This window comes from Macaca thibetana, chromosome 14, assembly GCF_024542745.1.
Source record: "Macaca thibetana thibetana isolate TM-01 chromosome 14, ASM2454274v1, whole genome shotgun sequence".
NCBI lineage: Eukaryota > Metazoa > Chordata > Mammalia > Primates > Cercopithecidae > Macaca > Macaca thibetana.
This window is the reverse complement of record NC_065591.1, coordinates 8,740,458-8,757,392: the sequence shown is the minus strand read 5'-3', so window position 1 is coordinate 8,757,392 and position 16,935 is coordinate 8,740,458. Positions and strand designations below refer to the sequence as shown.

At 60.6% G+C, this 16,935-nt stretch overlaps 1 protein-coding gene across 6 annotated transcripts; it reads left to right on the top strand.

The window, feature by feature from the left end:
• The first annotated feature begins 124 nt into the window (after nt 1-124).
• Nucleotides 125-16,787, top strand: EHBP1L1 (EH domain binding protein 1 like 1). 6 transcript variants are annotated; one of them, XM_050756569.1, is made up of 20 exons: nt 216-494; nt 3,142-3,199; nt 3,403-3,498; nt 4,005-4,058; nt 4,150-4,328; nt 4,407-4,549; nt 4,998-5,033; nt 5,128-5,196; nt 5,282-5,444; nt 5,610-5,712; nt 8,297-8,454; nt 8,542-8,590; nt 9,015-9,656; nt 13,832-13,901; nt 14,017-14,072; nt 14,167-14,290; nt 14,562-14,661; nt 15,944-16,017; nt 16,120-16,234; nt 16,346-16,787. In XM_050756569.1, exons 1-20 carry the CDS (start codon nt 391-393, stop codon nt 16,443-16,445), a joined length of 2,493 nt encoding a protein of 830 aa, XP_050612526.1. In that variant the 5' UTR covers nt 216-390; the 3' UTR covers nt 16,446-16,787. The 6 variants fall into 6 exon arrangements, with proteins under 6 accessions (XP_050612525.1, XP_050612528.1, XP_050612526.1 ...); XM_050756568.1 differs by lacking the exon at nt 4,998-5,033 and having other exon boundaries at nt 125-494; nt 5,610-7,821; XM_050756572.1 differs by lacking the exon at nt 5,610-5,712 and having other exon boundaries at nt 5,282-5,322.
• Nucleotides 16,788-16,935: the final 148 nt, after the last annotated feature.

Genomic DNA, 16,935 nt, shown 5'->3' with positions numbered 1-16,935 from the left:
CCCCGGCCCCCGCTCCTGCTCTCTCTCCCGGGTCGCTGCGCGAGGCCCCGGAAGCCGGGTCGCCCCGCCCCCCGCGCTCCTGCCCCGGCCCCCGCCCCGCGCCGGAGCCCCGCCCGCCTTCCGACGGGGGTGCGGCTCCAGGAAACGGCGCGCTCCCAGCTCCGCGCTCGGCCACCCGACGCGCCCCAGACGACCCCGCCGATTCAGCCAGACCACCCGGCGGGCCCCAGCGGCGGCAGCGGAGAGTGCAGTCCCCGGTCGGAGTCTGGGACACCTCCGCACGGACGGGGCGGGCGGCGCGGACAGGCCATGGGGACCCGGGCCGGGCCAGCAGTGGCGGGCCAGCGGGAGCCCCGGGCCTGAGAAGTGGGCGGCGGGGCGGCGGGGGCCATGACCTCGGTGTGGAAGCGCCTGCAGCGCGTGGGCAAGCGGGCGGCCAAGTTCCAGTTCGTGGCCTGTTACCACGAGCTGGTGTTGGAGTGCACCAAGAAATGGTGAGTGGGAGGGAGGCCAGGGGTCTCCTCCGAACTGGGACCTCATCCAGCCCTTTGAGTCTGAGAGGATTCTGCCCCCCAGCCCAATGACCAAATGGGCCCCCACCCCAGCTTGGGCCCTGTTTCTGTTCCCAGGCTTGGAGATTCAGAAGTGCCCTTGCAATTTGTGGGACCCCTGGAGTTGGGGGTGTGGGCAGCCTTCCCTGCGCGGGGGTCAGGACTTTCAGGCCTGAGGTTCTGCCTGTGTCCACTCCTTCCTCAGCTGCGGTCAGGGTTGGGGAGGGAGGCCGCGTGTCTTGTGCCAGAAAGGTGATTCAGGGTGGCATTGGAAAAGGGATGAAGTTTTGAGGTCTGCAGGTGGCTAGGGCTGGGGCAGGAACCTCCCTGACCTTACTTAGTCCAGCTAAGAACAGAGATGTTGCCCCCTCCTCCCCTGTCATCTTGTTGAGCCAGAAGAACCCCTCCAACTCCCGCCTCTTCAGCTAGAGTGCTGGGAGGCTGGAAACATCTCCACAATGTCCTTAAAAGGGGAAACTGAGTGCTGGGAGGAATGAGGAGGGAGGCGGGGAGCAGCTTAAAGGGGCCTGAGGACCTAGGAGGTTGTGTGTCGGGGATGAGAGGGTTGTGGAGGGCAAGGTGGGAGGGTGAGGGGTGATTCACGAGAGGGTGCAGGCCCCAGCCCGGACTACCAGCAGGCTCAGGGGCATCTCGTTCACATGCCGCCACCCATAGCTGCCCAGGCCCCTGCGTCACACCCTAAATATACGTGCTCGCTGGTGTCAGCTTCCCTTGGCTGGATTAGGGCACAGCTGTGGGAGCCTCACCCCCCAGATGGGGCTAAATTTAGGCTCCCCAGGGGAAGGGCTGGGGCAGGAAGGGACCATAGGGTCCAGGGGGAGGGGAGTGAGCAGGAGGCTGGGGTCCCTTGGGCAGCTGCCATATCCCTGGCCTTGCCCACACTGGGCCTGCTAGAGGGCTATTCACATCTTTCAGCAGAGCCCGGGAGAACTTGGGGGCTGGCACTTGAACTCTGGCCTCTGGCTCCTGCTCCAGCATCCTGCGGGAGGCCAGGGAAACGCTGGGCACAGCAGGCTGAGGGTGCCGGCAGTGTCAACGCAGCTGAGTCACAGGCGGCTGTGGGTAGGGCCTCCTGGGCTGCTTAGCCTGGAGCCCAGGCCGGGAAGCTGCCCCTGCCCAGGTTGCAGCTTCCCAGGAGGGCGTGCGCAGCCTGAGTCAGGCTGCCCAGCCAAGCCCCGCCCTCCCTAGGCACCCCCTGTCCACTTCCCCTTTCTGGGAAGGCCCCTTAGTTACCCTTGCTCTGCCATCGCCAGCAATCTGGGCTTGGGGAAGGGAACTTGGCTGAGGGCTGGAGGGCTCTAGGCTCAACCGTGTAACCTTGTTTGGCTCCAAATCTGTCTGGGCCTCAGCATCCTCAGGGTTAACAGAGAGCCAGTTATCCTGGCTTGGCCCCTAGAGGAACAGTGAGCTGGGCAAACCCAAGCGTCTGGCATGGGGCTGGGTACAGGCAAGGCAAGATTGTGTGCTGCCCTCGGCCGGATTGTCCCCTCAAGCATCACCCCTCCTGGGCAGCAGTTGAACATCTAACCCAAAGGGGCCTTCTGCCCCCAGGCCCAGCCCTGAGTCCACTCAGTGCCTGAGAATGGGCCCTGCGTGGCCATCTCTGTCCTCTTGCTTTGCCTCTGCCTCTCCTCTGACCTGGCATATGTGCTGTTCAGTTTAGATGTCACCCCTGGAAGTCTTCCCTGATTACCCCCCAGGCTCCACTGTCAACATCTCGCTGAAAACTGATCCTCCTTGGGACCCCTGGGCCCAGCAAAGGGCTGGACATGGCGGGCGAGGGATGGCAGTGTTGGTTAATGACAAGCTGACTCTCTACTGCCTCTCTGGCCTCATCCCCAACTCTCTGCCCCTCTCTCTGACGTCACCCTCCAGCCGCAGACCCTTGGACTTGCCATTCCCTCTTTCTCCAGATCCTCACACAGCCCATCCCCCTGCCACTCATGTCTCTGCTCAGACACCCAACCTCAAGGAGACCCCCAAGGGGTTCCCTCACATCACCCTGAAGTTCGCTTGTTAATTTCTTTCTTGACTGGTAGTCTGCCCCCACCTCCATTGTCCTCATCGGAAAGGTCTTGCCCCTCTTTTGCCCGCCTCTGTCCCCAAAACTGGGCTGGGTTTATGGTGGGCGCTCCACAAACATCTTTGCGCGAAGGGACTTCTTTTATCCCTCGTCTTTGTCTCTCCCTGTGTGGGAGTCTGCGTGTGTACACAACGCTCAAGTGCGCATCTGTGTCTGGCGTCTCTTACCGGGTCCTTGTGTTTCTGTGTGTCTTGGTCTCTGAATGTGCCTGTCCCTGTCTCTTGCTGTCTTTCCTCATAGTCCCTGCCTGCCCACACTGTCTGGGCCTTTGCCCTTCTGCTGTGGCCCCACCCTGCCTTAGCAGCTCCACCCTGCACCCTGTGGCCCCAGATAAAGGGCTGCCCAGGCCCTCTCCTGGAGGAGGGAGAGGTGGGCAGAAGGAAGACCCTGAGGGAGCTGGGGGAGGAGGAGAAAGAGGAGATGGGGAGGCGGGTGAGCCTGACCAGGCAGCCCACTCTCTTTCCCCCTCCCCCTCCCCCTCCCCAGGCAGCCAGATAAGCTGGTGGTGGTGTGGACCCGGCGGAACCGACGCATCTGCTCCAAGGTGGGGAAGGATGGCAACTGGGGATCCAGGTTAGGGATGGGGGCCAGTGGGAAGCTGATGGGGGCTGATGGGGGAGTGGAGTCAGGTTCAAGTTCAGATCAGAATCCACAGAGAAGAGAGGAAGATGGTGTCAAGGTTGGTGATAGGGTGGGTGTGGGAGGGAAGAGTTAAGATCGGGGCAGGACTCAGATTGCCCCTTGTAGGCCCACAGCTGGCAGCCGGGCATCCAGAACCCATACCGGGGCACCGTGGTGTGGATGGTACCTGAGAATGTGGACATCTCCGTGACCCTCTACAGGGTGAGTCTCTAGCCCTCCAGCATGAATGGCAACAGGGCAGGCAATTGCAACACGGGCAGTCACCCGGGTCTCCTGGTAGGTTGTTCATCCAGATAGAAGAGGATGCGGGGGGTGAGGCCAAGAATTAGGGGGGCCTGCTCAGCATGACTTGCCCAGGAGGTCTCCTTGGAGGAGGCAGCATTTACCCAACACATGCAGCATGAGAGGCAGCTGGGACCAGAACCTGGGGTGCATCCCAGGAGGAGGTAGCAGCATGTGTAAAAGCCACCACCGCACGCACCTGTAATCCTAGCTACTTGGGAGGGTAAGGCACGAGAATTGCTTGAACCTGGGAGGCAGAGGTTGCAGAGAGCCAAGATCGCACCCTAGCCTGGACGACAGAGCAAGACTCCGTCTCAAAAAAAAAAAAAAAAGCCACCACCACCAAGCACCTCCTGAGCCAGCACAGGCTCTGCTCCCTTTGCTGCCGCCCCAGCAGCCGTGTACTCACCAGCACTCCTTCCCAGGACCCCCACGTGGACCAGTATGAGGCCAAAGAGTGGACATTTATTATTGAAAATGTGAGTGTCTGGAGTGGGCTTGGGTCTGGAATCTTGGGGACCCTGGGACAGCACTGATGCTCCTTCCCCTGGTCTCTCCTCTGGCCCACAGGAGTCTAAGGGGCAGCGGAAGGTGCTGGCCACGGCCGAGGTGGACCTGGCCCGCCATGCAGGGCCCGTGCCTGCCCAAGTCCCGCTGAGGCTGCGGCTGAAGCCCAAGTCAGTGAAGGTGGTGCAGGCTGAGCTGAGCCTCACTCTTTCCGGGGTGTTGCTGCGGGAGGGCCGTGCCACGTGAGTGCCTACCTGCCCTCCTTGACCCTGGCCTGTGACCTCTAACCCCCACCCTCACCTTTAACCTCTGCCCGCCAGGGACGATGACATGCAGAGTCTTGCAAGCCTCATGAGTGTGAAGCCTAGCGATGTGGGCAACTTGGATGATTTTGCTGAGAGTGATGAAGACGAGGCTCATGGCCCAGGAGCCCCCGAGGCCCGGGCTCAAGTCACCCAGCCAGGTGGGCTCACAGCCCGCTGTGGATCCAGACTGCCAAGACCTGGGGAGGGAGGGTTTCCCGGGCCACCAGCCACTTGCTGTGCCCGCCGTGTGATGGGAACTCATAACTGCCCAGGCAGTCCCAACCAACCCGGCAGCCTCAATCGTCCCAACCTGGCTGCTGGTTCCGTGATGGCCTTAGTCTTCAACTGAGTCCTGGAGGATGGGTTCCCAATGTCTCCCTGGGCTCCTGGGTCCTCTTCTCATCCCTGTGTGGTGCTTGCCAGGCCCGTACCTGACCCAGGACAGCTGGCTCAGAAGCCCCGCTCCTGATCCCTCACCACCAGCCCTCCTGGGCCAGCTGGGGCTTCCTCATCCCTCCCCGCTGCTTGTCCAGGCTTTTTCTCTGTCCACTATTGTGGTTCTCTCTCTCTTTCTCTCCACATCTGTGGGCCTGTCTCTTCTCGCAGGCCGGGGCGGTGCCCTGAGGCCGGGGCGTTTCCCAGGTAGGCCCTGCACCGTAGTTGGGGGAGGGGGTCAGGCCTGCAGGGCCCTGCCCTGGGCTGACTCTGCCCTTCTGCCCTCTCCTACCACCCCCAGATCCCTCTCGAGAGCTGAAGACGCTTTGTGAGGAGGAGGAGGAAGGTCAAGGACGACCCCGGCAGACAGGTGAGACCCAGGCTGGGGTTGGGGGTGGAGACCGGACCCCAGGTCACTGGGCCCAGGCCACAGCATTCCCCCACTTTCTTCTCAGTTGCCAGCCCTTCTAATGCTGAGGATACCAGCCCAGCCCCTGTGAGTGCTCCTGCACCCCCAGCCAGAGCCTCCCGAGGCCAGGGGCCAGAACGAGCTACTGAAGCCGGGGGCCAGGTGGGCCCTGAGGCCCCAAGGCCCCCGGAAACCTCACCAGAGATGAGGTGAGCTTTGGAACCAGCCCCACCCCCATTGCCCCCTGATAGGAGCCGCAGTCCTCACCCCACCAACCTGCCCCTCCAGGGCCCCAACAGTCTGAGGGGTGGGGGATGGTGCTGAGATTTGGGGCCACAGCAGCCCCCCAACTCCCCCTCCTGCTTTCTTCTCAGGTCTTCAAGGCAGCCAGGCCAGGACACGGCCCCAACCCCAGCCCCTCGGCTCCGGAAAGGCTCTGATGCCCTCCGGCCCCCAGTCCCCCAAGGGGAAGATGAGGTTCCCAAAGCCTCAGGGGCTCCTCCAGCAGGATTGGGCTCTGCTAGGGAGACCCAGGCCCAGGCATGCCCTCAGGAAGGGACAGAAGCCCATGGAGCTAGGCTGGGCCTGAGCATTGAGGATAAAGGCTCTGGAGACCCTTTTGGAGGGCAGAGAGTCAAGGCTGAAGAGATGGGCACTGGGGACAGTCCAGAGGCCAGTGGGGTGGACACCGAGCCCAGGTCAGGAGGCAGAGAGGCAAACACTAAGAGGTCAGGAGTCAGAGCTGGGGAGGCTGAAGAGAGTTCAGCAGTTTGTCAAGTGGATGCTGAGCACAGGTCAAAGGTGAGACATGTGGACACTAAGGGACCAGAGGCAACAGGGTTGATGCCTGAGGCAAGATGCAGGGGGACCCCTGAGGCTCCTCCAAGGGGCTCTCAGGGGAGGGTGGGAGTCAGGACGATGGATCAGACTGTAGGGTACTCTGGGCAACTTGGTGACCTGAAGGGGGCCAGGGCTGCTGCAGGCCAGGAGAGAGAGGGTGTAGAAGTGAGGGGCGGAGCCCCTGGTATTGAGGGGACAGGCCTGGAGCAGGGCCCCTCTGTTGGAGCAGTAAGCACCAGGCCCCAGGTGAGCAGCTGGCAGGGGGCCGTGTTATCACCTGCCCAGGGGGCAATATCCAGGGGTGTGGGAGGCTGGGAGGCAGAAGCTGGGGCTTCAGGGGTCCTGGAAACAGAGACTGAGGTGGTAGGGTTGGAGGTGCCGGGAACCCGGGAGAAAGAAGTTGAGGGGTCAGGGTTCCCAGAGACTAGGACACTAGAAATTGAGATACTGGGGGCCTTGGAGATAGAAGCAGCAAGATCAAGGGTCCTGGAGTCAGAGCGTGCTGGGACAGGACAGTGTGAGGGACTGGAGACCCAGGAAACAGAGGTGGGGGCCATAGAGACCCCAGGGACAGAGACTGGGGCGGCAGAATCTGAGGTACTGGGGGCTCAGAAAACAGAGGCCGGGGCTTCAGGAGTCTTGCAGACAAGAACTAAGATAGCAGAGACTGAGGCACTGGGGACCCAGGAGACAGCTAGGGATTTGGGGCCACTGAAGATAGAAGCTACGATAGCAGAGTCTGAGATGCTGGGGACCCAGGAGACAGAGGTGGAAGCTTCTAGGGTACCAGAGACAGAGGCTAAGAGGACAGAGGCTAAAATATTAGGGACCCAGGAGGTAACAGCTAGGGATTCAGGGGTCCCAGAGATAGAAGCTGAGATAGCAGAGTCTGATATATTGGTAGTCCAGGAGATAGAGGTGGGGCTTTTGGGGGTTCCGGGAATAGAGACTGGGACAGCAGAAGGTGCGATATTGGGGACTCAAGAGATAGCATCTAGGGATTCAGGGGTTCCAGGGATAGAAGCTGATATAACAGGGATTCAGGGGAAAGAGGTTGGGGGTTCAGAGGTTCCAGAGATAGAGACTGGGACAGTAGAAACTGAGATATTGGGGACCCGAGAGATAGCATCTAGGAGTTCGGGGGTCCCAGGGCTAGAATCTGAGGTAGCTGGGGCCCAGGAGACAGAGGTGGGGGGTTCAGGGATCTCAGAGGCAGAGGCTGGAATGGCAGAGGCCCAAGTACTGATGACTCAAAAGACAGAAATTATAGTTCCAGAGGCTGAGAAGGAAGAGGCTCAGACTTCGGGGGTCCAGGAAGCAGAGACTGAAGTTGGGAGTGCTCTCAAATATGAGGCTTTAAGGGCCCCAGTCACTCAGCCAAGAGTTTTAGGATCCCAGGAAGCAAAAGCAGAGATTTCTGGAGTACAAGGGTCAGAGAGTCGAGTTCTGAGAGTCGAGGAGGAAGAGGCTGGGGTTTGGAGGATGTCAGAGGGAAAATCTGGGGCTTGGGGGGCCCAGGAAGCAGGGATGAAGGTTTTAGAGTCTCCAGAGAACGAATCTGGTACTTTTAAGGCCCAGGAAGCGGAGGCTGGGGTCTTGGGAAATAAGAAGGGGAAAGAAGCTGAGGGAAGCCTCGCAGAGGCCAGCCCACCCGAAGCACAGGTGGCCAGTGGGGCAGGGGCTGGGGCACCCAGGGCCTCTTCCCCAGAGAAGGCTGAAGAGGACAGGAGGCTGCTGGGCAGCCAGGTAGGGATGGGGGCCGCCGAGGGCCCAGTCTGCTGCTTCCCACTAACCTGGGGCTGAGCGAACGGCGGCTCTGCATGGACCCACCTGGTGGAATGGGATCGGGTGGGGTGCGGGGCTCAGCTTGAAGGAGCCCCCTCATCCCTTCCTTTCTCAGGATGCCCTGGTTCTCCTACCCCATCTTCCCTGGGCCGCATGGAGCTGGACACCTTTAAGCTGATTTTCTGGGCTGACCTTGAGGTCTGGCTGCTGATGACCTCTGATCTTGTCTGGGGGCCACTGACCTTTTAGGTGACCTTGGCAGATAACCCTGCATCTGGAAACCCTTTTACCTGGCCCCAAGGCTCTGGCCAGTGGTCTGTGGTGACCCCTGCAAGCTCAGAGATGGGGCTGTTTTGTGCCAGGCATGAGCTTCCCCAAGAGGCAGAGGGCACAGATCCCATTTATACATTCCCTAAGCCCACCCCTGTGTTCCCAGGCAACACCTGCCGTGGTCAGCTCCAGCCAGTCCCTGCTGGAGTGGTGCCAGGCAGTCACCGCTGGCTACCGTGGCGTCCGCATCACCAACTTCACCACATCCTGGCGCAACGGCTTGGCCTTCTGTGCCATCCTGCACCGATTCTACCCAGACAAGATGTGAGCTGCCAGAGGGGTGGGAATGGATGGGGGAGCCATCAGGGAGGGCAATGTGGACCCAGTCTCTGACCAGTACTCTCTCTGCAGTGATTATGCCTCCCTAGACCCACTCAACATCAAGCAGAACAACAAGCAGGTGAGATGGGATGGGGGGCTGCCTGGAGGGAAGGAGGGTCTAGAGAGCCAGGCTTTCAGTCTCAGATTTGGATAAGGTGGGCTGCTGGGCCCAGCAGTGGCTTCTGGAAGTTCTGCCACTTTTTACCCCTTTCGTCATTAAATTGTTTGTTTTCCTTATTTTTGTTTGTTTGTTTTAAAGCGTTTTTCCTCCCTTAGATGGTTTTTCCAAAACCACACTTTGGTAACGGGGTGGACGGTGTGCCGTTGCTAAGCAACGCGAGGGCGGGCCCTGTTGCTGGATTTCCCTTGTTAGGAGGGGGCGGTGTTGCTAGGCAAAGCCTGGGGTGCCAATCCCGGGGAACCCCTCCGCGGGGCGGCACTGCAGCGTTGCTGGGTGGCGCGGGCCACCGCCGCCGCTGACCCCGAGCGCACCCTTCCCCCAGGCCTTCGATGGCTTCGCGGCTCTGGGCGTGTCGCGGCTGCTGGAGCCAGCGGACATGGTGCTGCTGTCGGTGCCCGACAAGCTCATCGTCATGACGTACCTATGCCAGATCCGCGCCTTCTGCACCGGGCAGGAGCTGCAGCTGGTACAGCTGGAGGGCGGCGGCGGCGCCGGCACGTACCGCGTGGGCAGCGCCCAGTCCAGCCCGCCCGACGACCTGGACGCCGGAGGCCTGGCGCAGCGGCTGCGCGGTCACGGGGCCGAGGCGCCCCAGGAGCCCAAGGAAGCCGAAGACCGCACGGACGGGGCGGCCCCGGGGGCGGCCTCCAGGAACGCGGACACGGGCCGCGCCTGCAAGGACAGCGGGGCCGAGGTCCCCCGAGAGGCGCGACCCGCGGAGGTCCCGGTCGAGGGGCTGGTGAACGGGGCGGGGGCGCCGGGCGGTGGCGGCGTGAGGCTGCGACGGCCCTCGGTCAATGGGGAGCCCGGGCCGGTGCCCCCGCCCCGCGCGCACGGCTCCTTCTCCCACGTGCGCGATGCCGACCTGCTCAAGAAGAGGCGCTCAAGGCTGCGGAACAGCAGCTCCTTCTCGGTGGACGATCCGGACGCCGGAGCCGCGGGAGCTGCGGGAGCTGCGGCTGCAGTGAGTGTCAGGGCTCCTCCTTTCCTCCCCGGGAAGCTGGGCAGAGAACGGGGCGAGTCCCTAGGGACCCCAAGGACAGAGCTGGCGCGAAGGTGACGGTTTCAGAGTGGCGGGGCTTGGCTGGACCCGGGAGGGGCTTTCTGATCAGAGGGACCCTGGTGCTGTGGAAGAGTCCTCTGGTGTGGTAGTGAGCTCCCTGTTAGGGGACGCATTCAAGCCCGCCAGGCAGGGTCCCGGGCTTTGCCGCCAGCCTGGGATAAGTGCTGAGGGTTTTTAGTGCTTGGCACTTGGTGTGGGGAATCGCAGGCTGCAGTAGGAAGTTCCCGCAGGATCCACATTCCTGGCCCTCCGCCCAGCGCTTGGGAGGCTGGAAGGTGGGTTTGGGCATTTCTTTCCCTGCAGGTGGCTCATCATCAACCAGCAGCCACCCTGCCCCGTAAGCTGGGTGCAGACTATCTGTACTCAAGAGGGATTCTCCAGGGCTTCCCAGCCCCAGGACTCTGGCATGCATCTTTAACCCCAGATGCTGGAGACCAGTCTCCTCTTTTCTTACAATGGAAGGTTGGAGATGGGAGATCCTGAGGGCCCATGTCCCTGTTGTCATCCCCTATGGGTTGCAGGTCATCTCCTAGAGTGTCATGTCACTGTGCTGAAAGGGGCATGGTCCCAGAAAGAGCAGGGACTTGCTCAGTGACCCACAGCTGCTGGAGTCCAGGACACGGGTTTTCCAGCTGGGGTCCCAGCACTGCCCCATCCTGCCTGTGAACCAAGGGGCAGCTCTGCCAGGCTGCTGCACACCTTCAGCTGTCCAGGAATGACCCCTGCGTTTGAAGGAAAGGAGTGAATTCATTGGGAAAGCTTTTCTGGAAGAAGCCACCATTTGAGCTAGGTGCTAGGTGGATAAGATGGCCAGGTTTTTCCCAGGTGAAAAATGAGTGGGGTTCTCAAATGGTGGGACCTGCATTAGCAAAAAGCGTGGCAGCAGGAGAGTTCAGGTCTCGTTTAGGGAACTGCCAGCCATCTCCCAGAAGGTCCATAAGTGGCAATGAGGCTAGGCTGAGAGCAGGAGTCCTGGGTGTAGGGTCAGAGGCACAGCATTGAGCCTGTGAGTGAGAGACAGAGGGCACGGGTGATGCCCGCCTGTAGGAGATATGATACGCAGGAGTCAAGTGGATGAGGCCAGCTTTGGCCCATCTGTTGGTCTGGCCACAGCCCCATTAATGTGTGTCAGTGGTTCTTTAAATCTTAAAGGGGAGGTGCCAACCTATGCCCCTCTGGGTCCCAGTTCCAGCATCTGGCCTTTCCAAGTCAGGCCTTCCCTCAACTCTTGTCTCACAGGAGATGTCTGACCCATGGGGCTGGAGGGGACTCCTCATTGGCCACCCCCATCCCTCATGCCCATTGTGTGCAGTGGGAGGTGGTCTGACCTGGCCCGGCCCTTGGGAGCTCCCAAAGTCCTGGTCTTCCTCGAGGAGGGGCCAGACATGAGGGTATTGAAAGAGGAATTTGAGGCCGGGTACCGTGGCTCATGCCTGTAATCCCAGCGCTTTGGGAGGCAAAGGCGGGCAGATCACGAGGTCAGGAGATCGAGACCATCCTGGCCAACATGGTGAAACCCTGTCTCTACTAAAATACAAAAAATTAGCTGGGCATGGTGGTACAGGCCTGTAGTCCCAGCTACTCAGGACGCTGAGGCAGGGGAATCATTTGAACCCCGGAGGCGGAGGTCTCAGTGAGCTGAGATCGTGCCACTGCACTCCAGCCTGGCGACAGAGCGTGACTCTGTCTCAAAAAAAAAAAAAAAGAGGAATTTGAGTTAGACATGAGGAAGCACTGAAATTCCCATGAGGCCTGGCATGAGGAAGCTCCGCTGCTGCTAAGGCTGGATTTCTCCACCCTCCTGCCTTTGCCTGTCCCGTCAGCTCAGCACTCTCTATGTGCCTGGCCTGCCCATGGGCTCTTACAGTGTGTATGAAAGCCTTTTGCAAGGTGGCATTGAGGCTCTCTGCAGATTGCTGTCAAAAAGAGGGGAGCTGTGTGTTTCCTTAGATTCCTTTCTAGAAGCCCTGCAGCTCCCAGGTCACACAGGGCTGGGCTTTCTCCCATTTTACATACAAGGACACAAACAATGGCCCCATGGGTGTGACTGGCCCCGAGGCACACAGCAAGTTGGTGGCCAAGCTCGGAAAAAAGTTTTGGGTTAGACAACCCTGGGTCCTAGACCAGACCCTTTAGGAGCCTCATCTCTGACCCTCAGTTTCCTCATCTGTAAAGCGGGGAGGGTCATGGGCCCTGCCTCCCGGGGCTGTTGGGAGGATCCGGTGAGTCAATGCACATAAAGTGCTTTAAGTGCCGGGCACAGAAACACTTGGTAGATATGAGCTGTTGTTTTTAGTCAGTGTACCCCGGGTGTATTTTCTGGGCCCAGCTCTGTATGAGGGGGAGACATGGGAAACCAGCAGCTGTGATGGGGTGAGTGGGGGTTGGAGCTGTGATGGGAGAGGCCATGGGAGCAGCATCTGCCCAGCCTGGGGATCAGAGGAGGCTTCTGGAGACATGGAAGTCAGGGAGGGCGGTGGGAAGAGTGTGGGGGCCCCGGCAGGGGGTCTCTGGAGGAAGTAGGGCTGGGCTGGGTCATGGAGGTCACGTTGGTACCAGGCAGCCCAAGATGGAGGCTGACTCCAGGCTGAGAAAGCTATTTTGGGAACTGAAAGTCGGTCACTGTGGCCAGGGGGCCGAGTCTAGGCGTGGCTCAGGGTGGTAGGAACATTGAGGGTGGAGCTGCCTGAGGCTTTGGCATGAGACTGGGGGACTGAGGAGAGGTGTGAAACAGTTACACCTAAAAGGTGGGGGGGAGTGTCAGAGAGGCCTCGGTTTCAGCTTGAGTCAGCGGGCAGGCCATGATGGTGGCTGGTGGGAAGCCACCACTGCCCCAGGCCAGAGAGGATGGCCCCTGAGCCAGGGATGTCCAGGGCTGCCTCTCGGAGAGGTACAGGTGGGAGTGGACATGGGTGGCTCAACTACTGTCCCTGCCCCATGACCCTGACACAGGTCAGATGACCCAAACTTGGGGGGCCAGGTCAGGAGCAGTTGAGGGGCCAGGCTGTCAGCTGAGCCGCAAGTTGGGGACCCCCAGCACTAACAGTCCCAGCAAGTCACTAGGGGCGGGTAGGCACATGGGGTCAGCCCTGCCCTTCCAGGCTAAAATTTGGAGATCCAGCCAGCCTGGCTTGTCCTGTGTGTGTGAGCGTGCAGCAGCCGCTCCTGGGTGTGGGAACTGAAAATGCAGCAGGGCACCCCCTTTTGGCCAGGATGTGGAGGTGCTGGCTCGGGAGGGTCCGGGTCTGAGAAGCCCTGAGGACCGAAGGGGAGGGAGCCTGGGTGGGGCCTCTGCAGGAGGCAGGGCTGGGCTGGATCACACGGATGGGGCCATATCGAGTGAGTGCAATGGTCACTGCATGGGGCCCTGGCCATGATGGGAAGCCAGCACTAGCTGACAGAAGTCAGAAGTGGCCTGAGGGAGTTCCATGGAGGAGGAGTCGAGGCTGGGCGTGGTGGCTCACACCTGTAATCCTAGCACTTTAGGAGGCTGAAGTGGGCGGATCACCTGAGGTCAGGAGTTCGAGCCCAGCCCGGCCAACATGGTGAAGCTCCGTCTCTACTGAAAATATGAAAATCCCCGTGGCAGGTGGCTACTTGGGAAGCTGAGGCAGGAGAACCACCTGAACCAGGAGGTGGAGGTTGCAGTGAGCCATGATCCTGCCACTGCACTCCAGCCAGGGTTACAGAGTGAGACTCCGTCTCAAAAAAAAAAAAAAAAAAAGAGAGTGAGGAGGAGAGGCCTGGGCTGGGCCCTTCAAAGGCTCTCACCCTGTGAGGCCGGAGCTCAGCCCAGCCCCAGGAGGGGAATTGGGAGGCTCGGAGCCTGGGCGTGGATGGGCCCAGGGCCACAGGGCCAGGAAGGATGAAGGCCGTGGCCTTTGCTTGAGGAGGCATTTTCCCTGGAAGGAGGTGGGCCCAGGGATTCTGTGCATGCAGGACTAGAGGAGGGGCAGGGTCGGGCAAGGGCTGGGGTCAAGGACCCCCCCTCCCCTCTGTGTGAGTGGCTCTGGCTGGCCCCAGGCCCAGGCTGGCGGGAAACCCCTCCCAGCCCTCACTGGCCCCTTCTTCCACAGGAAGGCCCGGCCCCTGACCCCAGCCCTGCCCCGGGCCCACCCACAGCCGCAGCCTCTCAGCAGCCCCCTGGTGAGTAGCAGGAGTGGTGACCATCTCAGTTCAGGCTGTTCACAAAGCCTGGACTGGGGACTTCCTGGGGATGGGTGGTGGTTAGGGGGTGCCTTATCATCATCTCTGTCTGCAGGTGGGAGTCCCCTCTCGGAGGAGCCACCCCCAAGCCCAGGGGAGGAGGCTGGGCTGGTAAGGAGGGCTAAGTGGGAGGAGCTGATGGTTGAGCACCTCCTATTCAGGGCCTGGGCTGAGTCCACCCTGTTCTCTGCCTTTTCCACCCCAGCAACGGTTCCAGGACACAAGTCAGTATGTGTGTGCAGAGCTGCAGGCCCTGGAACAGGAGCAGAGGCAGATAGATGGGCGGGCGTCTGAGGTGGAGACGCAGCTGAGGAGCCTTATGGAGTCAGGTGGGGCATGCATCTGGGGGTCCCTTCCCCAACACGTCACTAGGTCTGCCCGGCCCTGCAGCTGTTCCTGACCTTGGAAGCTGGGAAGAGGCACGGCTGGCGTCAGCGTTCCCATTTTACAGCCAGGCATGCTGAGGCCCTGAAGTGGCTTCCTTGAGGCACCCAGTTCTGGCTTCTGGGATGTCACAAGGGAGCAAACCCCCTCCCCCAACCCCCTACACTGATACTGGGGGCAGGGGGCAGGCCTGGTGACTGTCCCTGTCCAATGCAGGTGCCAACAAGCTGCAGGAGGAGGTGCTGATCCAGGAGTGGTTCACCCTGGTCAACAAGAAGAACGCTCTTATCCGGAGGCAGGACCAGCTGCAGCTGCTGTGAGTGCTGGCCCCGGGCCAGGAGAGCAGAGGGACTCTCAGCTACTTTGGTTAGGGTTCTTTACTAGTTTCTTCTTCCTACAGAGATCTTTTTGACAAATGATTCCTCCTCCATCTGACTATTTTTGTCCTAACCAATTTGGTGCTTAAAGTGTAATACTGGCTGGGTGCAGTGGCTCCCACCTGTAATCCCAGTACTTGGGGAGGCTGAGGCAGGCAGATCACCTGAGGTCAGGAGTTCAAGACCAGCCAACATGGTGAAACCCCGTCTCTACTAAAAATACAAAAATTAGCCAAGTGTGGTGGCATGTGCCTGTAATCCCGGTAACTTGGAAGGCTGAGGCAGGAGAATCGCTTGAACCCGGGAGGTGGAGGTTGCAGTGAGCCGAGATCAGACCATTGCACTGGGCAACAGAGCGAGACTCTGCCTCAAAAAATAAAAATTAAAAAAAAATTAAGGATAAAACTCTTAAATTAGAACTATTTTTACTAATAAGAAAACCGGCTGGGTGCGGTGGCTCACGCCTGTAATCCCATCACTTTGGGAGGCCGAGGCGGGCAGATCACAAGGTCAGGAGATGGAGACCATCTGACTAACACAGTGAAACCCCGTCTTTACTAAAAATACAAAACATTAGCCCAGTGTGGTGGCGGGCGCCTGTAGTCCCAGCTAATGGGAAGGCTGAGGCAGGAGAATGGCGTGAACCCTCCCGGGGTTCAGAGACTGTAGTGAGCCGAGATCGGGCCACTGCACTCCAGCGTGGGCAACAGAGGGAGACTCCGTCTCAAAAAAAAAAAGAAAAGAAAAAGAAAACCGAGGCCCAGGAAGTTGAGGGCTGAATTCCCCAGTGTGACCCTGTTCTTTTACAGTAAGGAAAACAGAAGCCCAGAGAGATATGATCTGGTTCCCATGTGGGGTCCAAAGCCACTCTGCGGCCATTGCCTTTGTCATCCTGCTGGGTGGGGACGGCTTTGCCTCCCTTTTGCGTTTGGGATCATTTTTAAGAATAACTGTAGCCAATACTTCCTGTTTATGAGTGTTCATGCAAATAATCCTTCAGGGGTCCTTCGGGGTGGGGGGGGCAACATAAACACCCAGCAATTGGAGAAAACAGAAGAAAAGAGATAATGTGGTCTGGAGACTGGAGGATAGCTCTGCGGTCAGCCCTGCCCTCCCTGGGAACTGCTGGGGAGGTGGGATGGGGTCAGGGAGTGGCCAGAGCCCTGGGCACTCTCTCCCTATGCCGCTTTTCCTGACCTGCCACCCCCCTGCACCGTCCAGCATCGAGGAGCAGGACTTGGAGCGAAGGTTTGAGCTGCTGAGCCGCGAGCTGCGGGCCATGCTGGCCATCGAAGGTGGGACATGGGCTCAGGGGGCAGGAGGCAGGACAGAGCCAGGGTAGAGGCGGCACAGCGCCGGGCCCGCGCCTCCTGACGCTTAGCCGCTTCGACCCTCAGACTGGAAGAAAACGTCCGCACAGCAGCACCGAGAGCAGCTCCTGCTGGAGGAGCTGGTGTCGCTCGTGAACCAGCGTGACGAGCTGGTCCGGGACCTGGACCACAAGGAGCGGATGTGAGTGGCGCTGGGCGGCGCTGGGAGTTGGGAGGGTCCAGGACATGCTCCCGCAGAGGGTTGGTGTGGACCCCGCCCAACGCTGCACTGACTCGAACCCATTCCCCCCAGCGCCCTGGAGGAGGACGAGCGCCTGGAACGCGGCCTGGAACAGCGGCGCCGCAAGCTGAGCCGGCAGTTGAGCCGGCGGGAACGCTGCGTGCTGAGCTGAGGCCACCGGCCTGGGTGGTCCATAATTTCTCGTGACCCCGGCGTCCGCCGCTGCCCTGGGCCTGCGCTGCGGAGGACCCGGCCGTCCCGGATACCGCGCGCGTGTCCGCTAGGGGCCGCCGGCGCGCTTCCCGGGACGGGGCAGGGCGGATCCTCGACCCCACGGGCGGGGCGGCCGCCGTATTTATTTGTCACCGAGTGTGTGTGTGCGCTCACGGCGGTGCGGGGTCCTCCCCGACGGCACGGCCGGGCCGGCAGCCTCGGGGAGAGGGATGCCTGGGCACTGCCGCCCCTCGCCGGCTTGCCCTCCTGTTCTCCAGAGCAATAAAGTTGGACGAGGCTACCCCAGCGCCGGCCTTTTCTCCCCTCCACCTGGGCTCTCAATAGGCGGAGGAGAGTGGGCCGAGGCTGAGGAGGGCGGCTCTGCCATCCTAAGCCGGTTGGTGCGGCTTCGAGGTTCCCAGGGCCAGCGGAGGCTGGACCTCGGCCTT

Coding starts and splice junctions, on each gene's coding strand:
- EHBP1L1 (XM_050756568.1), top strand. CDS start 391: ATGACCTCGGTGTGGAAGCGCCTGCAGCGCGTGGGCAAGCGGGCGGCC. Junction 495..3,141: donor TTGGAGTGCACCAAGAAATG/GTGAGTGGGAGG, acceptor CCCCCTCCCCAG/GCAGCCAGATAAGCTGGTGG. Junction 3,499..4,004: donor TCTCCGTGACCCTCTACAGG/GTGAGTCTCTAG, acceptor ACTCCTTCCCAG/GACCCCCACGTGGACCAGTA.